We start from the raw sequence: 22050 nt of genomic DNA, 5'->3' as shown, positions 1-22050 counted from the left end.
ACTGGCTGTGTGTCTCACTTGAAAGAGTGTTTTTTTTAATAACACAGTATTTTATCTGTTACTTTCTAGTACTGATGCTGTTTTTGTCCATATGTCTCTGTGTATGTAGACTGATATATGAATCCACCTTTAATTCACTGACAGGACACAACTATAAGTTACTGATAGAATATTAAAGGGTTCATTTACCTTTTTCCATATAATAAGACACTTATTTTTTGCATTTATGTATGTGGCATAAAACAAGCACATTGTTTATGATATAGCAATATATTGTGGTAAATTATGTTTTGATACATTAAACAAAATATGTGTTATAAACATTCAGATGGAGTTAAATTGTGTGGTTAACAGTTAAATCTGTCTTTGTATTTGTTTTGTGATTGTGCAATAAACCTTATCTTGAATTAAAATTAGGAAGATTGCTATATTAATACCAATTTTTAATTTGGTTTATACATTAATAATTGAAGGTAGCTGAATTAATGGCATCATATGAGTCCGACATCTTAAGATATTTTGTAGCACTTTGAATTGTTTTAATTTTGTTATAATATGGGATGTACTTTATGGATGTTTCAGAAACTGTAAATATGACAAAATGAAGTGGTGATCTTTATACTTAAGAGGGTGAAGGAAAACACAAAGTAAATGCTGAAATCTGCACAGCATCTGAAGACTTACATTAGTTGGTAGGCAAAGGCTGCCAAATGAATTTGACCAGAGTGCTCTGTCCTTATTAGCTGGATCCATACTTACAGCTAGTAGCCCATTGCTGGGGAGTCATGGCCAATCCCCTGCCCTTGTGAGTGGTTGGCTGCAGTCAGGCACTGTAGGCTTCAGCCTCTCTCCCACACTGCCCTCTAATCTTAGCTCATCTCGGCTACTTTAGCACATCATAATATATTGTAAAAAGTAATCATCCTACATGGAGAACATTCTCAAAGGATTAGGGAAGGATTACTTTCTGGATTAACTAATGTTCATAAGCACAAACTGCATAATTATATAATTTTTATTTTTGATGTCCCATGATAAACATTTTTGTCTGGTTAAAACTAAAAATAATGAGTCTGTAAAAGAACTTCAGCTTAGGTTACTTTGTTCAAAAAATAATTTATTGGAATTATATTAGCAATGCATCATCTCTTGAAAACATATGCTGTACTTAGGCTTTCTTTATTTTATAGTTTTCTTTCTTAAAACTATCTGTTTATTTGTTCAAAACATAATTTCTGTGTTTTGTTTTTAATTTCCATAAGTGCCCCCAGCATAAGTAAAGTTGTGTAAAGTAATGTTGCATTCTAGTCTTTATCACTGTTTGTCTCTTATAATTATGGTGATATAGGTCAGGGATCCACATCTCCAGTCCTGGAGGGCCCCAGTGGCTGCAGGTTTTCATTCTAACCCTTTTCTTAATTAGTGACCTGTTTTTGCTCCTAATTAACTTCTTTTGAATTCAGTTTATTTGACTTGCTCCTGAAGACTCAGACGCCTTAATTTTCTTTTTCCTTAATTAGCAGTCAAACAATAATGAGATACAAAATCAACCAAAACATGACCAGCAAAACATAACCAACATTGTGGATCATTCAATATCTGAAAATAACTTTGGGTGAAGGTCTCAGGAATGTCGATTTGCTCAGGTCCCCAAAAAATTTTACCAGTGCTTTTAGAAAAGATAAAATCAACAACTTCAGAAATGTCTGTTATTGCACCACGAGAGCAGCAACAAGCCATGAAATTAAAGAATAGGTTTAATTAACAAGACTCTGTGCCTAATTAAGCAGCTGGTTGGAGTGAAATTAGTTGGAATTTGAGGCCTTGACTTAGTTGGTCTTCTGTTGGCTCACTCACTTCACATTTCATTTCTGTTTGGGTGCCATTTAAGGAAAGAAATGAAGCAATTCAGAGCAATTATGAAGAAATTCAGGGGAACAAATCTTAAAAAGCAAGTCCATTAAAAATAATTGAAAAGAAATTAAATAGCAGCAAAAATAGGTCACTAATTAAGTAAAGGGTTGGAATGAAAACCTGCAGCCACTGGGGCCCTCCAGGACCAGAGTTGGGGACCCCTGATATAGGTGATAGAAGAAATATGGTTGCTAAAAATGAACTTTTTTTTCCCTGTACAGATTTGTTCGCACTGTCCTGCCTTTCTCTCAGGAGATTCAGAGAGACAAGCCACCAAATGCACAGCCACAATATTTATATGGATCAAAGGTTGGTTAAGAGCATGAATGGAATAAATATGATGTGACAGCCAAGCTTTAACTCTTTCATATTACACACAGTTATGTAAAGCTAAACAAAAACTAAACTGTGAATTTTCAGTTGTCTAATTATTCTATAGCATTTTCATTAATCTACAGTGCTGCTTGAATAAAGGCCATATTTTATATAGCCTTTGTTATACCAGCATAAGTAAAAATTTTGGAAAATATTTTAGAAGTTCATATTTATATCGTGGGCGGCAGGGTGGCGCCGTGGTAGCGCTGCTGCCTTGCAGTTAGGAGACCCGGGTTCGCTTTCCGGGTCTTCCCTGCGTGAAGTTTGCATTTTCTCCCCGTGTCTGCGTGGGTTTCCTTCGGGCGCTCCGGTTTCCTCCCACAGTCCAAAGACATGCAGGTTCGGCGGATTGGCAATTCTAAATTGCCCCTAGTGTGTGCTTGGTATGTGTGTGTCCTGCGGTGGGTTGGCGCCCTGCCGGTATTGGTTCCTGCCTTGCGCCCTGTGTTGGCTGGGATTGGCTCCAGCGGACCCCCGTGACCCTGTGTTTGGATTCAACTGGTTGGAAAATGGATGGATGGATATTTATATTGTTTCCTTTTGGGCAGTGCATTTTAAATTTTGCAGAGGCCAGTTTATAGATTGCCATTGAACATGTGAAAAAGAGCTACCATAAGGGAATTTATTGTAGAGACTTGGTTTCATGCATGGATGTTTTAGTATTAAGTTTAGTAGCAATACAGGCAGAACAAAGAAAAAGTTAGATCTGTGCTTATGAATATTATAGCTGCTGAAATTTCTGCATTAATTGTAGTCTTTTATTTTTTATCATAATGTAATCAAAAAAATTGTAAGTTATTTTTTGAAGTGGGTTGACTTAAGTTGAATTGGGACATTTATCAAATTGATTTTTGGCTACTCGGGCATATCTGTCAAAACTCAGTATTGAAAGTATATATGTCTGTAAATGAGTGCAGCCGGCAAGTACTCTTTGCCATAGATTTTCACGGGTTTATAATTAACTACTGTAACTCCAATAACATGCTTTTAAACTGTATGAATTTGTTTAGAGAAACCAAAGAAAAAAGCATTTTTAGTGCACATATTATCTGATTAAGTATCATTAGTATCCAAATATTCATTTATCTGAACATGAAAAATTTATATCCTTTATTTTACTAATGTCCCTAGATATATAACATGCCAGTAATTTTGGTGTATTATTTTAAATTAAAAATAATTAACTGCCACAGTAAACTTAAAACATCTGTAATTTTATTGAGACTGGAGTAACATTAAATTTCTTTATTTTTTAATATTAATTGAACCCAGTTGAAATGCTTCTTTGTTTTTGTTTCAATAAAAAAATTTGTAATTGTGGTCACACCACCTTTTGTAGTCACCCCCACCTTGTTTTGTAAGGTTCATTATGGTTCACAGAAGTAACCTGTATAATCAATATACCTCAGCATAACACATTTTATATCAAACATGTGTTTCCTATGCCTTATATTCTGTGCAAGTAAGACCAGACATTGTTAATGTTGTGCTTTATCTAAGTAGAAGTCCTTTTCCCCGTGGACACAGAGTTCAAGTGTACCATGGAGGACAAGCAGCACAGACACCTTTCTTACTATGTTTTATGATGTCTATTTGATACACTTCAAAAGATTTCTTAAATTCTTTATGGTGAATTGTTCATTTCATGATTAGAAATTTGGGTCATCTCCTGCCCTGTATCATTGAATGTAGCAGTCTGTGTTGGAATGAAGGGGTTTTCAATTATTGTTGCTGGATGTGTACCATCTCCATCCACCTTTTGAACATAAGGGTTGTCAGTGGCACACCTTTTGTCATTGTGAACCTTATTCAAACATTGAGGCACTTGCAGATCCACACTGTTGTCATCAGAATTATCTTGTCTCCTGCGGCACCAAATATGCAAACAGCCATAGAGCAGGATCCCAGCAATTATGAGCAGTAGAATACTACTGGTAAGCCAGATGCCCATAGCAATTTCTTTCCTGCCACTCCCCACTGAGGATGCATCCTGCCCTAGAGTGTTGAAGATACGGCATTGATCACTGGATGGATTTGCTGACTGACAGGTGACGCAAAGAATATACGTGGTTTGTGGATTTAAATTTCCAAGATTAGTGGAAGTTTGACTGCCAGGAATTCTGTCTTCCTTCAGAAAGTTTTTTCTGGAATAACCTGTGATCAAACTGTTCCAGTTAGGACGATACATAACACTGTAGAAGCTGTCTGCACACTTTGCCGAAGGAGACCATGTCACCCAAGCTGTTGTTGAAGTAATATTTTGAACAGTAATGCCCATTGCTGCAACTTTACTAAAATTGTCTCATATCATACGTTTGACCTTTAAGCAGAGGTGTTCTTTAATCTTCTTTTCAGTATATTTTCTGGAAAACAAAAGTTAAGTTAGCATGCTGTATTTTTTTTAATGTGCATGTTACAATGACACACAATATTAAAGAACTTTAATTTCTGGATCATTAATAAAAAACATTTATCTTAGTCAGTTTAAATCCATCTTCTCGTTATTGGTAGAAAGACTCCGTGACTAAACCAGCTGTTTGCAAATGAATGTATTTGAGTGAAATGCTTGATCTTCTATAGTAGTATTGTACTTGTAATATTTTCTATTTTACTATTGCACTGTATTGAGGATTACTTGTGTTCAGTTCTGTGTAATGTATTGTATTGGCCCCTTCTTTTTGACACCCACTGCACGCCCAACCTACCTGGAAAGGGGTTTCCATTTGAACTGCCTTTCCTAAGGTTTCTTCCATTTTTTTTCCTTACAAGTGTTTTTTTTTTTTTGAGAGGTTTTCCTTGTCTTCTTAGGCAATTAAATTAACCTATTACAGTAGCCCTTTTTAAAAAAGACTTCTTTAAAACATTTACATAGATAAAATCTGAATATGAGGCTCAGTGTTGAAATATAAATGGTGATTGTGTATTAATAATTCTCACATGATCATTTTTGAATGTAATCTTTTTTTAATTTCATTAGTTTTAAAGTGTCAATTCCAAACAACAGTTTACTTAGCCATAAAATTATATATTAAATTCAGCAGTCATTTTCAAATCACACTTCTAATCAAATGCAATTGGGGAAAAGAGTATACAGGCAGTCCCCGGGTTATCTATGAGATAGGGACTGTAGGTTTGTACTTAAGTTGAATTTGTATGTAAGTTGGAACAGGTACATTATTTTAATAAATGCTATTGTTGACCAACTGTGACATGAAGAATCGTCTTCGCGCTGAACTGCAATCGTCCACGCATACATTGTCATCCAGACGATCTGGGCCACCCTATACTGACAAGAGACAACTTCCTGCTATGTGCGTAAAAGTACAAGCAGGCTTGCTATTGAGAATGAATGGGGGCAGTGAGGGGTGGTTCACCAGCCCACCTCACAGTCACCTCCACTACAGTTTGCTGCCTGCAATGTCCGCTGCACCACGGCCCTCATTCAACACACAGCCATCCGTGCCACACTACAAAGCTACCCCGCGCCGCCCCGTTCATCCTAAATGGCCTCCGTTCAGCCACAACCGGGTTACCGCTTGCAGCATTATCAGCCGGCCACCTAGAATGAACAGGCAGCCGTGTGTGGTAGGCAGGTAGTGAAACAGCTTGTCACTAGGAGCCGCCCGAGGTGACGCTACACTGCGCGAGCAGCGAATTCGCCTCCGTCCAGCCACCACTTGGAGCGTCCCCATGCAGACGATGATGGAGCGGCAGTTACTGAGGCGCATGCGTTGCAGCTGCGGCCCCGTTCGTATGTCGTAGGTCGGATGTCCGTAACCTGGGGACTACCAGTAATAAGAAACAGAATGACTACCAGGCTTGCAGTGATTTAGCATGCTCTGTGATTGATTTAAATAACTCTTTAACTCAATTTAACTCTTTGACGGCAGTGTTTTTAAGGGCTGCCATATACTGAAGAATATTTGTGTTGATTATCATTAAGTTTTTTTTAATTTTAAGAAATGCAGGGAATGAATTTATCATACTATTATGAGGTGGTTTAAGATTCTTCCAGTTTAGCAGGATAACACGGTAAGCTGGCAGTGTAGCATAGGCTGAGCAGTAAGAGTGTCCCACCCAATATTAAACTAGATGTGGCTATTAAAATATTAGGGATTGTAGTGAGCCCAAGTCTGCCCAATAATTAGGTAAGAAAAAAAATGGGAGTCCAGTAAGGTTTTAAGAGAGGTTCTGGCCAAAACATAGAGAGATGAGTGCTTGAGAGCATCCTTCATTATTAAAGTCTAATCCAGGTTTTGTTTTTGATAGTCTTAAAGAGGAGTGTATGTACTGCACCATTTTGAGCTGAAATAGGCTGTGTCATTAACAATTCCATTCTTTGTTTAAAAAAAATATCATTGCAAAGGTCCTGTTCCAAGCACTGGCTTTATTTTATTTAGAGATGTATTTTTCTGAAGCTTTGGAATAGTATTAAAATTTCCTTATCAGTACTAGTGTTGCAATAGAAGGCCTCTGTAATTGATAAAGAAGTTAAGTTACATTTAGAAAAATGTCTGACTTGCATGGAAAAATGTTTTACTGGGTAGTTATGTTTTAGGCAGTTTTTCAAACGACAACAGTAAACTTTTAATGCACAGATCTCTAAAGATCTCAATGCCATATGTGTTCCACATGTGAAATACTGCATATTTCTGAGGGTTAAAAATTAGGAGCATGTGGGTTTGACAGTAGTATTTCTGCCTTTATATATATTGTCTGTACTATTTTCTAATTGTGCTGAAACACCAGAATTTTGTTGTTGATTGTAGCAAGATATAGATGTTAGCACAAAGAGCATGTGAGAACAGAATACTTCAGAATCTTTCAATGTGTATAGGTCCAGTGCAGTCTGATTCCTTGCAAATCTTAAAGTGTGAACATTCTTCACCCGTATAGTAAGACTGAAACTTAAGCAAATCAGTGTCTCCATCTGCTTTAGTTCTGCATTGAAAGAATTTTTGTCAGTCTTTTTTGCTCATTGTTAAATAAAGTAACATTAGAATTTTTTTTTAAGAATGTATGTGTATTTATTGGAATGCACTGCACAAAGTATAGGAATTTTGATTAAAAATTTGTTTTAATGATTTTCATTTTTTAGGTTAGTGTTAGATGGAGATGAGACCAGTAAGTCAAATCTTGTTCAGCATGTTCCAGGAGACAGTTAAATTTGACTTTGAATAGATCTTTGTTTATGCACACACCTTCCTGAATGCACCAGATCTTATGTGAAGTTGCAGGTTTTTGATATGTCACTATCTGCCTAGTAAACTTAGTTCTGGTGTTGTCATTTAGTGTAGACAGATAAGTACTGTATATACTGTAGATATAGAAAGACAAAGAAAGAACAAACTTTGTATCCCAAATGGGAAATATAGCATTTTGTGGGAGCACAATTAATAAATTTACTATATAACAAAACATTGTGGTCTGTGTGTGTGTGTGTCTCCAAGCCAGGGGTCTCCAACCTTGTTTCCCCTGAGAGCTACTTTTACAAAATGAAAACGGCTGAGAGCTACTCATGTTTTCTAATGTTTATTCTCATAGCTTATTTCAACCCAAACAAACTGAATAAGCTTGTTTTGCCTGAATATTTACAAAATGTTGGTGTCCACAACTCACATTTTGCATTAAAACATTGCAAAAAATATTTAGTTTACCTGCAAGTGCATTTTGTATGCCTGTATGCATGTTGTAGTGTATCTCACACTATTGAATTAAAACCGGACTACTGTCAAAACAAAACAATGCAATTACAAATGCACAGATATTACTTATTCATTTTGTAACATGTCACTGTTTCACTTCACAAGAGTATTCACATGTCCAGTTGCATGTGTGATGTGTTTTTTAGTCAACCAGAGAGGTCTATGGTGGAGTGTAACCACTTAGGTTCACTCTTATGGAGTCATTAAAATGTTTGTCTGTCATTCTTGTTCTGAACTTTGATTTCATGACATTCGTGTCAGACTCACAGAGCTATGGAGACCCAAACAAAACAGACATTTTCAGAGCTGCTAGGTGAAGATTCTTATAGTTATCTGGCTCTACTAAGCTCCATAAATGCTGAGAATGTTGTTGAGACTTTAACTGCACATTATTTTGAAGGTATACTAATATATAATATATAAAATACAATGTCTCTCTGTATGTCTGACCGCTTTTCACGAGAGAACTACTTAATGGATTTAGATTGGATTTTTTTCTATAATTTGCGACTTCTCTCATTTTGCTATGCATTGTAGTTTGCTTGCAGTATCGATTTATTTGCGCAAATCCGAGAAACACGCATTGGACCGGTGGTTCTCTTCTCACTCACTCGCCAACTTCAGGGCGTGTTCCTCAACTCCACTTAGCTAGCGAACAAGAGAACAATTGAATTCAGCTGTGTTTAAATAAAGTGTTACTTAGGTCTTGATGAGTTTGAGTCCAGATATTGTCTTAAGTGTATGCCACATTGAAAAGATAGATTGCAATTCAGATTGTGGATCATGATTTTGTGTTAAAAGGATTGTGATATGATTTTTTGGAAAGATTGCCCACCCCTAATTTGACTAATCAAGTTTTCAAATTTATATAGGATTCATTATTTTTGATATATTCCATTACCGATGGATAATGTAGCTAGTGAATAAATATTACAACAATAACCCCCCTCAAGTACATTCCAGAATAACTAAAAGAGAGAAAATGTCTGACTTGGCCAAAGATAAAAAAAGAGCAGTCACAGTCATAGTGAGGCATTATAAATGCATATTGCCATTGGTATTGAGGAGCCCCAGTAGCACTTCTGTAGACATTTCTGCTTAATAATGGCTGAACGTACTTAGTGTCTCAGAGAGAAGATGTGTATCATTGTTCATGTTGGCCATCAGTTTTGTCTTCAATCTGTCTTCTGCTGCTACCTCTAGGGGCTCCAGAGTGCATCCCATATATTTGCGTGTGCCTTTATAATTAGCTTGTTGATTTGTTGGGCCTCTCTTGAAGTGATGTTTCCAGCCCAGCACTCTACAGCATTGATAGATCTTGCTGTTCTATTGTTGAGCATTTAAAGAATGTTACTACACACACTAAAAGAGCAGTCTCCTAAGAAAAAATGTCTTCTTTGCACCTTTCTTACAGAGTCCCTCTGTGTTACTAGACCAGTCTACCCTACCATTGATGTGAACCTCTAAGTACTTGTGCCAGTGTACCACACCAAATACACTCCCTGAATAGTGACCGGGTGTTGATCCTGTTGAGTGTGGCAGTTAATAACCACTTCTTTGGTTTTGTTGATGTTAAGTTGCAGACAATTCTTTCTGTTCCAAGAAATTAAGTTTCCCATCTGACTCCTATATTCTGTCTCACCCCTTTCTCAATACACCCAATGAGTGCAGGATCATCTGAAACTTTCTACAAGTGACATGACCTTTTGTTATGTTTATAGTCCTAGGTATATAAGGTGAAGAGAAAATGAGAGAGGACGGTACCTTGTGGTGCTCCAGTATTGCTTACATTCACATGAGAAACAGTCCTAGTCCATAACCTGCTGTTTGCCTGATAAGTAGTTCATTATCCGGGACATCAGAGGGTTCATCACCTGGCATACAGTATCTCAGCCATTAACAGGAATGGCTGAAATGTGCACCTTACAGGGTCCATCCTGGGCTTATGTTGTCTGATCCACTTTTAGGATTAACCTTCAAAGGTGCTGTTTTTTAAATTCAAAATTTTGCAACAGATTTGATATGTTGGATTTTCTGCTCATATACAAGAAATTTCCTTAATATATTCTGCTATATTTGTATTATTTACTATCTAGTGGGCGGCACGTGGCGCAGTGGTAGCGCTGCTGCCTCACAGTTAGGAGACCCGGGTTCGCTTCCCGGGTCCTCCGTGCGTGGAGTTTACATGTTCTCCCCGTGTCTGAGTGGGTTTCCTCCGGGCGCTCCGGTTTCCTCCCACAGTCCAAAGACATGCAGGTTAGGTGGACTGGCGATTCTAAATTGGCCCTAGTGTGTGCTTGGTGTGTGTGTGTGTGTGTCCTGTGGTGGGTTGGCACCCTGCCTGGGATTGTTTCCTGCTTTGTGCCCTGTGCTGGCTGGGATTGGCTCCAGCAGACCCCCGTGACCCTGTGTTCAGATTCAGCGGGTTGGAAAATGGATGGATGGATTTACTATCTACTTCTCTGGAATTTAGTGTGAAGGGGTTTCAATAATAGTTGCAGATTTAACATCAATATATCAAGCTCAAAGAATGAAATATTTAATCACCCATATGTCTTGAATGTTACAGATCAATGCAAGATCAAGTATCAAATCTTGCATTTCATTTTACTTTGCAAGAAAAATTTAAATTTGAAGTGTTAATACTTCATGTTACATTGTTTGAGTATATTTAATCTCTTGATATTAAAGCACAAAATGATGTGCTTAGAAGATTTACATCCAGCCTCTATTTCTCACAGTAATCCTTTGATCAGGCTATTGCAGGGATGAAGGCAAAGATGCCAATAGATTAAATGTGTGTACTGTAGTTGAAGCACAGGCATTTGCTGTTTTATTGTTATGAACAATAAAATTATTTTTTGATAAGTGTACTAAATAGTAAATAGGGCGAAGGGCATACCCTGGATTTTTTTCTCAATATTTTTATCATCCTTTGTATTTGGAGCTCATTAATCCAGAAACCTGTTATGTGAATGCATATCTACTTTCAGAATTGTAAAATACATCAATACCAATAAATGCACAAATAAATTGTAAATCATCTATTAATAGGTGGTTCTACAACATCATGTACTGTACATTATATGTTTATAAAACAAATTTATTTGTGAGAAGTTTTCAGATGTTTTCCATCTTAGAATTTTCAGACTTCCTCCCCTCTGATGAATTCATGGGGTGGGTGTTTTTTTTTTGGTGCAGTGCTGTTGGAAGCATAGGAAGGGAGACCTCTTTATAAGTGCATTGCTTTAGCTAACATTCTAGCATTTTGTAATTTTCTAAGTGAGGTGTCGGCAAATGTTTATTTTGTCACATGGTTCTGATCCCCTCGTTTTAATTGATTTCTTTTTTACTATAAGTAATTTTGGAACATTTTTTGTTGCCGACTGTAAGCTATATAGCTGATTTAAGTGTTTGACCATGCAGACCATGTTTGAATGTGACTTATGGGTTATTTATTAGCCATTGGAGACACATGTAGTCATAATTTATTTTTTCCTCATAATATAGTACAACATTATGTCAGATCTGAGAGTAGTATTTGAATTATGTTTTCCATTCCTGCTGGATCTGACTCATTCCAGGTGAAGTATTAAAATTAGCAAAATAATGGCATCATTAAACTTATTTCTTATTGTTTACAGGAGACTTGGAGGGCATAGTACTAACAGTAGTAAATAGTGCTGTAGTATTTGCAGAACAATCTTTGAATATACAGTCTGGTTTGGATCTAATGTAAATTTCTTATTTCTACATAGAGATGAGGTATTTTCATCTGCAAGTAGCAGTTTCTGTAAAAAAAAATTTAATATATAGTACTTTTGTGTATATACGTATTTGTACAAAGGGGAAACCGCATTTACAAAAAATATACAAGTACAAATGACAGCAGCCCCAAATACCACAGATTTAATTGAAAGAAGGAAAAAGTCTCTCGGCTAATGAGAGCAGTTACAGTGAGGCACTATAAAGGCACATTGCTGTTGACATAAAGGAGCCCCAGTAGCATTTTTTGACACACTTTTGTTGAATAATTCGTTGGCTAAAAGTACTCAGTGTGTCAGAGGGGATGTGCAGGATTGTTCATCATGGCACTCGGTTCATTGCTATCTCCAGCAGGTCCAGAGTGCTTCCCATAATTGACTCTACTTTCTTAATTAGCTTGTTGTGTCAGTGGGCTTGTCTTAAATTGGTGTTTCCAGCCAAGCACACTAAAGCATTGACAATCACTTCCTTCCCTCTTGCTTGTATGTTATGGTAGGGTGAGGAAGAGAGGAAATGGGAGTCAGATTCAAATTCATTACAATAAAGACAGGCAGTGAATGCCTCATAGCCAAAAGGAAGTGAAAAAGCAGTTTGATCATTTTTGAACTCGTCATGTTTTTGTTTTTTAAAATGCGACTATTTTAAATCCTTAAATATCTTGATCACCTTTAGGATCTGTTCACTTTTTCCTCACTTGTTTCTTTGCTCTCTCTACATTTGAATTTTAAAGCTTTCATTTTCTACAGTATTTCATTGTTTTTAGTATAGGTTCAGGATCTTAGGTTCTTTGATGATTATTTCAGTCATCTCAACTGTTTTTGACATTTGATTACTTTCAAAGAAACGCATTGATTGCATCCTGTTGTGTATTGCATGACTCTTTAGGTTTTCTCTCCTGCAATTGAAAAGTGGCTTGATAATGTTAAAGTGAACTGTAATTTACTGGTATATTATCCAGCAAGGTGTTTCCATCTGCAGTAAAGACTACATCTCTTATCTTGATGATTAATTTTGTTATATGGTAGTAAAAGATTATGTTACAGGATAATAATGTTTTTAGAAGTGCAACATAAGAGGACAGACACACTCTGGCCTAAACTGCAGCTAAAAAAAAAACCTTAGAAATTGTACCCCACAGATGAGTGATACAGATAAACATGTCTTCATCTGTAAATTATTGTCAAAAGAAACCTTGTATAGTTTACTCCTGCTACTGTTGGTTTTGCCATTTGTGCAGGGATGCAACATAATGTGTTAAAAAATGCTTTTTTTCCAAAAATAACTTAAAGTTACACATGATTTACTATCAACAGCATTTTTAATTTTTCCTTAAGCAGGAATGTCCGTACTAAAATAACACTGCACATGAAATCTGTTCCTTGTCTACATATCTCTTATTTACTGGTGATATTAAAAGTATAAAATAAATATTTCCGAGTAGCATATCTGTATAGCACACATACAAGTTATATTTGTTAAAAATGTTTTTGTGATGCTTGTGTTGAGATGCGTTTTATACTGTGGGGATTAAGAGGGTGCTGTATCTGTGGTCACATGTAGGACTGTTAACATATTAATCGCCATCTGGTTGAATATCCCAGGAAACTAAGTGTGTCTTCTCTGTAGTCTCTTCTGTACCTTTGGTAGTTTTTCTTTTAGTTGTACTTTATGATTGGCACCAATTTACCTTGATTGCATCTTTTAATCTGAGTCAAGCAAGACACCGCAGTGGTTCTCTGCTGTTAAAAGATTATCTTGTTGTTTGTGAAATATCACTGTTAAGAATCTTTCTTTCATATAGGTTATTTTGTATTTGTATAGATTTTATTTATAACTTTCACGATTATTTAGATACTGCTGTTTTCTTGTAACACTGACATGCCTGCAATGTCAATCCCAATTTATTTTTGGATACTGTGATGTTTTCCAAAAATATATTGTAGAGGGCCATTTTTAGTAAGAAAGTACGTATTTTACTTAGTTGCAGGAAACAACGTTTCTCGTATTTCTCCAGTGTTGTGACCATAGCCTGGTCACTTTTTATAAAGTGATTTTTAATTACTTTTGGTTTACTTTTTGTTTTCTTTCTTTGCTTTATACTTAATCTTCATGTCGATCTTTCACATTTCCATCCATTATTAAATCTGCTTTATTCATTTTGTGGCTGTCATAGCCAGGGCTTAGCCCAGCAGCATCTGGTGCACATTAGAAACCAACCCTGAATAGCGACAAGATTTTCATTTAATGTTATAAATAAGCTTAAAATTGACTTTGGCTTAGTGTGTTAGAGCTTATTTTTAACAAAACTATCTACCTCTGTATTTTTTTAATCAGGCTTTGGCAGTTGCACATACAGTAGTTTTCTTATACAGTCTACAATCTGAGATCATATGATGATACATACTAAACTTTTATAAACCAAATATACACAGATATTCTTATTTGTGTTCTGTTATTTTATTTATACTATCTTGAATATTTAAATTCTCTGGTTAAAGCAATTATTTTGGCAGCCAGCCTGAACTTTTTTTTGTTATTTAAATTATGTGTCTCTGTAGCATTAATACCTGTTGTTCCAAATACTACTGTAATGATTCTTTGTAAAAACTAATTTCAAATAGCAACTTTTTACCTGTTAGTTGATTAATGTCTAAGGTAGTAAGGACCATTTGTGTGCATTGTATATGGCTAATTTGAAAAGTAACAAACGTGCTTGTTAGTATAGATGCTTTGAAATGCTGGTAAAAAGAAGAACCCCATTAAAAACATAAGGTTGACTGCATGTTTACTTGCATAGTGTAAGAATTGTACAGAGCTTATTTCACAGTAAATATGTTTTTGCTACCAGCATGTGCTGATTGATAGATAATACAGATACAGGCTTATTAACTGTTTTTTTTATAAAACCATGCACTGCTGTTTCATATCTCTCATTTTGTTAATACAAAACAACCTAACAACCATTTGCTTCACAGTCAAATAGCTGAGAGAATCAAGATGCTTATTTTTTCTTTTATGTCTGATACCAGTCAGCCTTTTTTCTTTTTCAGAATTCTTTTCACCTTAATTTCCACCTAAAGACATTTACTATAGTAGAGAAAGGCACTTGACTGAATGATGATTTTAAAAAAAAATTGTAGTCTGATCTAGCATTTGTTTATTAGTATGCATAGAGGAAATGCAGACTTACCTTTTTGTTTTTGCATTAAAAACAGAAGATAAACAGTATTCTTTCCATACAGCTGTAATTTTCAGTGGCTGTCTTCAGAGTTGCCTTTTTTCTCTTCTCCTTATTCTTGTAGGAGTTGCTTTATAGCAGGCACTTGTCAATCACTTTTCACTCCATTCATTTTCTTCGTCAGTATCTTTCACCTCATGTTTCCCCTTATCAAGCAGTGCTACTGAAAATGTTTCCTTTTTATCCTCTATACACACTGTCGTCATTTGATGGCTAGCTATTTCTTCAGTATTGAGCAGCATCAGAGAATACAGAGACACACATGATTGCATATGTGTTTTTTGTTGCTTCACTTTACTGCCCATCTGCATTTAAATGTGTTGGGATTTCACAGTAACATCAACTAAAAGCAGGAGTCAAAGCATTAGAGCTTGATAATCTAGCAGCTTTGATTTGTCATTAAAAGCATTTCCGTTCTGCATTTACTAGAGCAGATCAGCATATTTACTAGTCTCCTCTTTGCTTAGCTCCATAAATATATTAAAAAGAATATGAAAACACAACCCAGTCAGTACATGCCTCTCAGTAGCTCTTTGTTGTTTTCTTTTTGAGTAGTTTGTGAATTTCCCCTTGGGATTAATAAAGTATCTATCTATCTATTTCCCTGTAGATTTTTCAGAATTTGCACATAGATTAATATTGTTCTTTAGCATTTGGGTCTCTTTTCGACACGCTGCTCTTTCTTCTTTGCTTAGTCATTAACGTGCCATCTAGAATGTACAGTATAAAACTTTTAAGAGCTGAGAGCACATGAATTGTGTCTGACAAAAGCATTCCAACAACTGAGAGGTTAGATGTCCATGATCTTGTTTTAAATTGGTTGTTCTTGCGGGATGTCAAAGTGTCTTTCCAAGAAGGTCACGTCTCAACCCAAGATTTTATTTATATAACTAGGGGGCTTTGCCCGCTGCCCGCTTCGCTTGCACACCCCCTCAGCCACATCCATCCAACCTCGTGGACGCACTACGCTCCAGCCACTTCACGTCTCTGCCGCTCATGTTGTGAAGGGGGGGCTGAACGCACACTAAGGGGATGCAGTCTGATCAGCTGCTGCCGAGCTCAGTGTTCTGCTTGTCGTGCTGTGCGTCGATCATTTAAAAGCCTTTACAACAGTTGTCTTTTTCTCTCCCTGCCTTGTCTCGCGGGACATCAAATTGTCTTCCGTAAAGATCACGTGTCGTCTCCTTCCAAGATTTTTTTTTATAATAGAGAGATACAGAGATGTAAATCTAAAACATGGCAATGTAACTGCACTCTGTGCCAGACGAGTGATGTTGGTGGAGAGTTTTGAAAGAGGCGTAAGATGTTATCCAGGTAGCTATGCTGCTACCAGGGTTATTTAGTCAGGGATTTACTGGAGACTTTTTAACTGAGTTTAACATTTTGCCGTTTACCACAAATTAATAACTATCATGCTTATAACCTGTTGTTAGGGTAATGGAGGATGCATAATAGTGTAAAGCATTATTGCCAAAGCTTTTGTCATAGGTTCTGACATGTCAATGTAGTCAAAAGTTGTTTTTTTTTTTAAATCTTATTCTAATTATAATGTCATATACATTATAATCAATGTGCATAAATAGGCATATTAAATATTAGTTAAACACTAAACAAAACATTGTAAACTTTTTCTCTGAAAGTGCCAGAGTAAATGTAAAAAAAAAAGAAATTATTCTGCAACTTCAGTGGGTGTAATAGTATTTTAATAGCATTATTGACAACCTCTAGCGAATCATGGCTGGCACAGTGGTAGCGCCACTGCCTTCCAACAAATAAACTGCCGTTTGCGTCCCAGGTCCTCCCTGCCTAAAGTTTGCATGTTCTTCCCATGTTATTGTGGGTTTCCTCCAGGTGTTTTAGTTTAGACTTTTGATGGTTAGGTGCACTGGCGCAAGTGTGTGTGTGTGTGTGTTCACTCTTTGATGAACAGGTGCCCTGTCCAGTGATTGTTCCTGCCTAGTGCCAGCAAAGGATTATGTCTGAAAATGTCAACTTGATCATTTTTCCATGTACAAATCTGATATGTAAGTAAATGTAAAGCTGATATCTTTCTTGATAAAAACAGAAGTGTAGAATACAAAAGAAAATTCAAATATGGGAATATTTTGTTTTTTTTAAGCTTTACTTTTTTAAAGGGATCTATTTAAGCACTTTTGAAATGTATATTAAATGAATCACCAAATCCTTGACACCCATCTTTGTGTTGTGTATGTTTTACTTCATTCTATTAATATTTATTTTGTAATAAATTTGTTATGCTGGGATCTTGTGTTACGATATTAATTGATTTAAAAATAGTCTGACCTATACCAATTAATGACAGGCATTATAAAATCATTATCATTTGAAAGCAAAATTCCAGTGCTCATTAAAAAATTGTATTGTATGCTCATTAAAAAATGTTATCTGTATTTGTATCAGAAACAATGGTATATAAAATACTCAGTATCAGAATTGATTTCAAAAATAGTAGTATTGCCCCCTAGTTTGAAGTGGGGGGGGGCACCGGAGCCTATCCCCTCAGCACTGGAAAGCCTAGTTCAGTTACCCAGCACCTCTTTCATTTGTGGGATAAAAACCAGGGTGTACAAAAGAAGAATTGAAACATAAACTATGTGGATGAAAATCAATATTTTATCCTACAGGTTCATCTCAGCTTTTGTAATAAATGTTTCAAGCTGCCAGGTACACCAATTACTATTTTAATTTCTTTTTCCGTCTTTGAAATGTGATGCATTTTTTCCACAGCTGGAAAATTTACTTCTAGTTTGTAAATTTCATCCATCCATCCATTATCCAACCCGCTATATCCTAACTCCAGGGTCACGGGGGGTCTGCTGGAGCCAATCCCAGCCAACACAGGGCACAAGGCAAGAAACAAACCCTGGGCAGGATGCCAGCCCACCACAGACCATGTGCGCACACACACACACACACACACACACACACACACACATGCACTAGGAACAATTTAAAATCACCAATGCACCTAAGCTGCATGTCTTTGGACTGTGGGAGGAAACCCATGCAGACACGGGGAGAACATGCAAACGCCACACAGGGAGGACCCAGGAAGTCAACCTGGGTCTCCTAAATGTGAGGCAGCAGCGCTACCCACTGTGCCGCCTATGTAAATTTCCAGACATACAAATGGTATACTAAATATTATGTTGTTTCCATACTGGAAATGTAGGTCTACAGAAAACGGCAACAGTAAATATGAAAGCCTTCTCTCTGGGGTCTGTGGTGCCTGCCTGTTGGAGAAATCAGTTGTGAACTTCTAATGTTCTTGCAATAGAAGTGTCAAGAATTAAAATGAACTTCTCCCTTTTTGGTCAATATGCTCTCTATATACTCTTTTCTGTTGCCTAGCAACAGTACAATAGAGTGACCTGCTTCCCAGCTTAGCTTTGTTTCATTTCCTTTTCATCCTGAGTTGTACTTTGGTATTTAACCAGATTACTGGTATGTTTCACAGGGTGATGAAAGTGTAGTTTTCAGAAACCTTAGCCTTATGCCTCGAAATGCTAAAGGCAGTTTAGAATTTGTCCTTGATGCTTTTGGTTTTACTTTGAAATTACTTGGGCCTTACTTTTAGATTGTAACACTGCTTCTAAATTTCATTTTTAGCATGGTATCTTTCATGAATCATATGTTTGGGGGCCGGGTATCTCTAATCTCTTAAGGATTGTAATTTAAGCATGTAGAAGCCAAAACTGACCTAATGGGAAATCTAATACTTAGAATATTTGCATTTCAAAAAGTGTTAGTTAAAGATAAATGTTACATTTCACTATGATCTTGTCAGAGTACATTTTATTTATAGGCTACCCAGCTAATTGTACCAACTGCTTTCCTAAAATTAATTTCCTGGCCTGTGGTATTTTCAAAATGTTTGCAGCTGTTCTTTAAATAGACATACATACACAAGTTTGCAAGAGTTGGACCAGCACCAGAGTGCTGTAAGGAATCTGGAAGTCAGTTTTTGTTGGAACTGACTAAAATGTATTCGACTGAAATGGGAGTCACCTTACCAATGAACTGTCGCATGACATTTCTGTTTACATATGCAACATGGAATATAGTTGTGTGTCCATCTGTTGGTGTAATTCATTCTTGGTGACTACTGTATAAATTCTGGCTGCTTTTATTTTAGTTATAGCAAAGCAACAGAACTAGATAACTAAGTGCATTTTGTTTGTTATTTTAATTTTGACTGAGCTATTTTTAAAAATGTAGCTGAACTGAATCTGGGGTTTAAGGGGCTCAATGTTTTTTTTTTTTTTTTTTCCATTTTATTTTATAATTACTCTGCGACACAAGCACAAGCCATTGATGCAGTCGGCCTTCACTTCTCTGTGATTTTTACAAATCAGTGCTGTTCTGTTGACAGCCTGATGTGTCTCTGATCCTGTGACTTCATTTCCCAACATCATTTAATTAAAATCATTAAAAATCGAAACAAACAAACAAAAGTGTGTTTTGATATGTCTCTTTCGACACCAGTGATGTACTCAGCAGTTAGTTTACTAAGTGTAGCTCATCTTTTATTCTGCATAATTTGTCAGCCTCCTCAATTTCCTTTTATCATGGCAGCAGGATTGCTATTGGCCAGTTATTTTTTTTTCCAATGGTTGCCCATTTTCAATTTATCTATAAAACTGTCTTAGAAGTTCTGCTTTCTCATATACTCGCATTAGAAAGTCAACACCCGAGCAAAGTTCAAAGCCACTTACTTATGTTTAGTCCAGGTTATCAATACACACCTCTCACTCTGGTATTCTTCTTGATTTAAACAGCTCTATCTACACATATATATCTCATGCTGCGACTGATTGAGCGCTCCGCTATATCTAATAAAGTGGCCACTCACTGTGTGTTAAACTTAACTGTTTAGTTTTTCATTCTTTAGCACATTCAGTAAAAGTTTGCAGTTTCTAAAGGATTTTTCTACAGTAGACCATCCTTGCTTTATGATTTATAATTTATCTGTTTTTCTTTGTTAGGCACTGAATTTGGCATACAGTACTATCTGTAGTTTTTATCGGAACTTTGTGGGACCTCCTCACTTTAAAGCTATCTGCAGACTGCTCGGTTATCAGGGGATTGCCGTTGTAATGGAAGAGCTTCTGAAAGTTGTCAAGAGTTTGGTAAGTGGATAATCCAAATTAATTTTTTCAGAGATATTTTCCTGAGCTGCTGCAATGAGCAATGCAAAACCTAAAATTGTGTTGATATAAAAAACTAAGATGACTTTTTTTTTTTTCTGACCTTGGCCGGTTTTGTAATTTAGACCGCCAAATCATTGAACAACTGGATCAGCAAACTAACACATTTGTAGGTTGCTAGTTTGCAAGAGCATGTGATTTATTCATCTGCATGTTGTTGTTTTAATTATGCTGTATTAGTTTTGCACTCTGCTCTGGTAGCTCCTCTCACCACTCTCCAAAAAGCATAACACTCTATGACTTGCCTTCATTTTTCAGTTCTATATTGAAAAATGTTTTTTGTGACCGGTGGGCTGACTAGAGCAAGAAGACAGAAATTGTTGGGGTACCAACCCAGTAACCCTGTTTAATGCATAAACAAACAAACAAAAAAAAGGCAAAAGGGGGTGCACCGTGGCACCAATGGAACGACATCTAACCAAAATCAGCTCAAACAGCTTTCTCTGTTGCACTTCTTTCTGAGACCTCGCATGGGAACTCTTCAGTCTCAACTCCTGGTCATGAAGCAGTTGCCTCCTTCCTGGGCCGTCTGGTTTCATAGTGTCCACACTAGAAGTGGGAGGGCCAATTCTGGGCCTCATGGCCAGGCTTGGAAGAGAAGATTCTGTTAGTGACAGTGCCCCATCTCGTCCTCCAGTGGTATCGCCAACCCAAGTCAAGCCAGGAAGATGAAACCCAGTTGCATATGCATGACAATTTTTACTAACAGTTTTTTTTTTTTTTTTTGGTCCCACTATACAGCTCCAAGGAACCATCTTACAGTATGTGAAGACTTTGATGGAGGTTATGCCCAAAATCTGTCGTTTACCAAGACATGAATATGGTTCTCCAGGTCATTAATTACAGTTTATTGTTTTTGATACATTGATGTTGGATTATATTTAAGTATATTTCAAGCTTCTATGTTGAAAAAATAAATGCTAAGAAAATGTTTTATTATTAAAAAGAAAGGTGTGGTATTTTCTTCTTTTTATTTTATGGGAAGTATGAATTAACACAGTAATCCCTCCTCGATCCAGAACCCTCCGCGATGGATGAAACTCTGCGAAGTAGAAACCATATATTTGTATGGTTATTTTTATATATTTTAAGCCCTTATAAACTCTCCCACACTGTTAACATTATTAGATCCCTCTAGACATGAAATAACACCCTTTAGTCAAAAGTTTAAACTGTGCTCCATGACAAGACAGAGATGACAGTTCTTTCTCACAATTAAAAGAATGCAAATAGATCTTCTTCTCTTCAGGAGCAGAGAATTTCAGAGGGAGAGAGAGAGAGAGAGAGAAAAGCAAACAATCAAAAAATCAATATGTGCTTTTGGACTTTTAAGTACGCCGAAGCACCGCGATAAAGCGACATTTTTTTAGAGGAGCGTCCGTATCCTCTAGGCAAACAGCCCTCTGCTCACACCCCCTCCGTCAGGCGCAGAGAATGTCAGAGAGAGAGAAAAGCAAACAATCAAGCACTGCGAGGGAAGCATATCGTATATCATTGAGGAGTTTTAGTTAATACGTAATATGTGCTCTGATTGGGTATCTTCTAAGCCATCTGCCAATAGCGTCCCTTGTATGAAACCAACTGGGCAAACAAACTGAGGAAGCATGTACCATAAATTAAAAGACCCATTGTCCGCAGAAATCCGCGAACCAGCGAAAAATTCGTGATGTATATTTAGATGTGCTTACATTTAAAATCCGCGATGGAGTGAAGCAGTGAAAGTCGAAGCGCGATATAGAGAGGGATCACTGTATTGAATTGTTTTTAAATGTTTACATTTCTGTTTACTTATGGTTGGCACTGTGGTAAGAAGCATTCTAGGTTT

The 22050-nt window shown here is 36.6% G+C and overlaps 2 protein-coding genes across 3 annotated transcripts in view; one reads left to right on the top strand and one right to left on the bottom strand.

Moving 5' to 3' along the window:
- The window catches only part of cyfip1 (cytoplasmic FMR1 interacting protein 1), a 131893-nt gene that overhangs the window by 91448 nt on the left and 18395 nt on the right, over positions 1–22050 (top strand). For both annotated transcript variants that reach the window (XM_039744714.1, XM_039744716.1), the window contains exons 23-25: positions 2136–2223; positions 20004–20147; positions 20967–21057. In XM_039744714.1, coding sequence (XP_039600648.1) covers positions 2136–2223; positions 20004–20147; positions 20967–21057 — 323 coding nt within the window. The remainder of the gene's footprint in view (positions 1–2135; positions 2224–20003; positions 20148–20966; positions 21058–22050) is intronic.
- On the bottom strand, positions 3323–15493 carry LOC120523423 (fibronectin type III domain-containing protein 9). Its single transcript, XM_039744718.1, has 2 exons — positions 14950–15493; positions 3323–4652 (listed from the first exon to the last, which is right to left on the bottom strand). Exon 2 carries the CDS (start codon positions 4565–4567, stop codon positions 3914–3916), a length of 654 nt encoding a protein of 217 aa, XP_039600652.1. The 5' UTR covers positions 4568–4652; positions 14950–15493; the 3' UTR covers positions 3323–3913.

Source organism: Polypterus senegalus, chromosome 2 (genome assembly GCF_016835505.1).
Source record: "Polypterus senegalus isolate Bchr_013 chromosome 2, ASM1683550v1, whole genome shotgun sequence".
Taxonomy (NCBI): domain Eukaryota; kingdom Metazoa; phylum Chordata; class Cladistia; order Polypteriformes; family Polypteridae; genus Polypterus; species Polypterus senegalus.
The sequence above is the reverse complement of the archived record's forward strand: the minus strand, read 5'-3'. Positions and strand labels throughout refer to the sequence as shown.

What these genes read in the sequence shown, in the direction of transcription:
- LOC120523423 (XM_039744718.1), bottom strand. Translation starts at nt 4,567, where the DNA reads ATGGGCATTACTGTTCAAAATATTACTTCAACAACAGCTTGGGTGACA.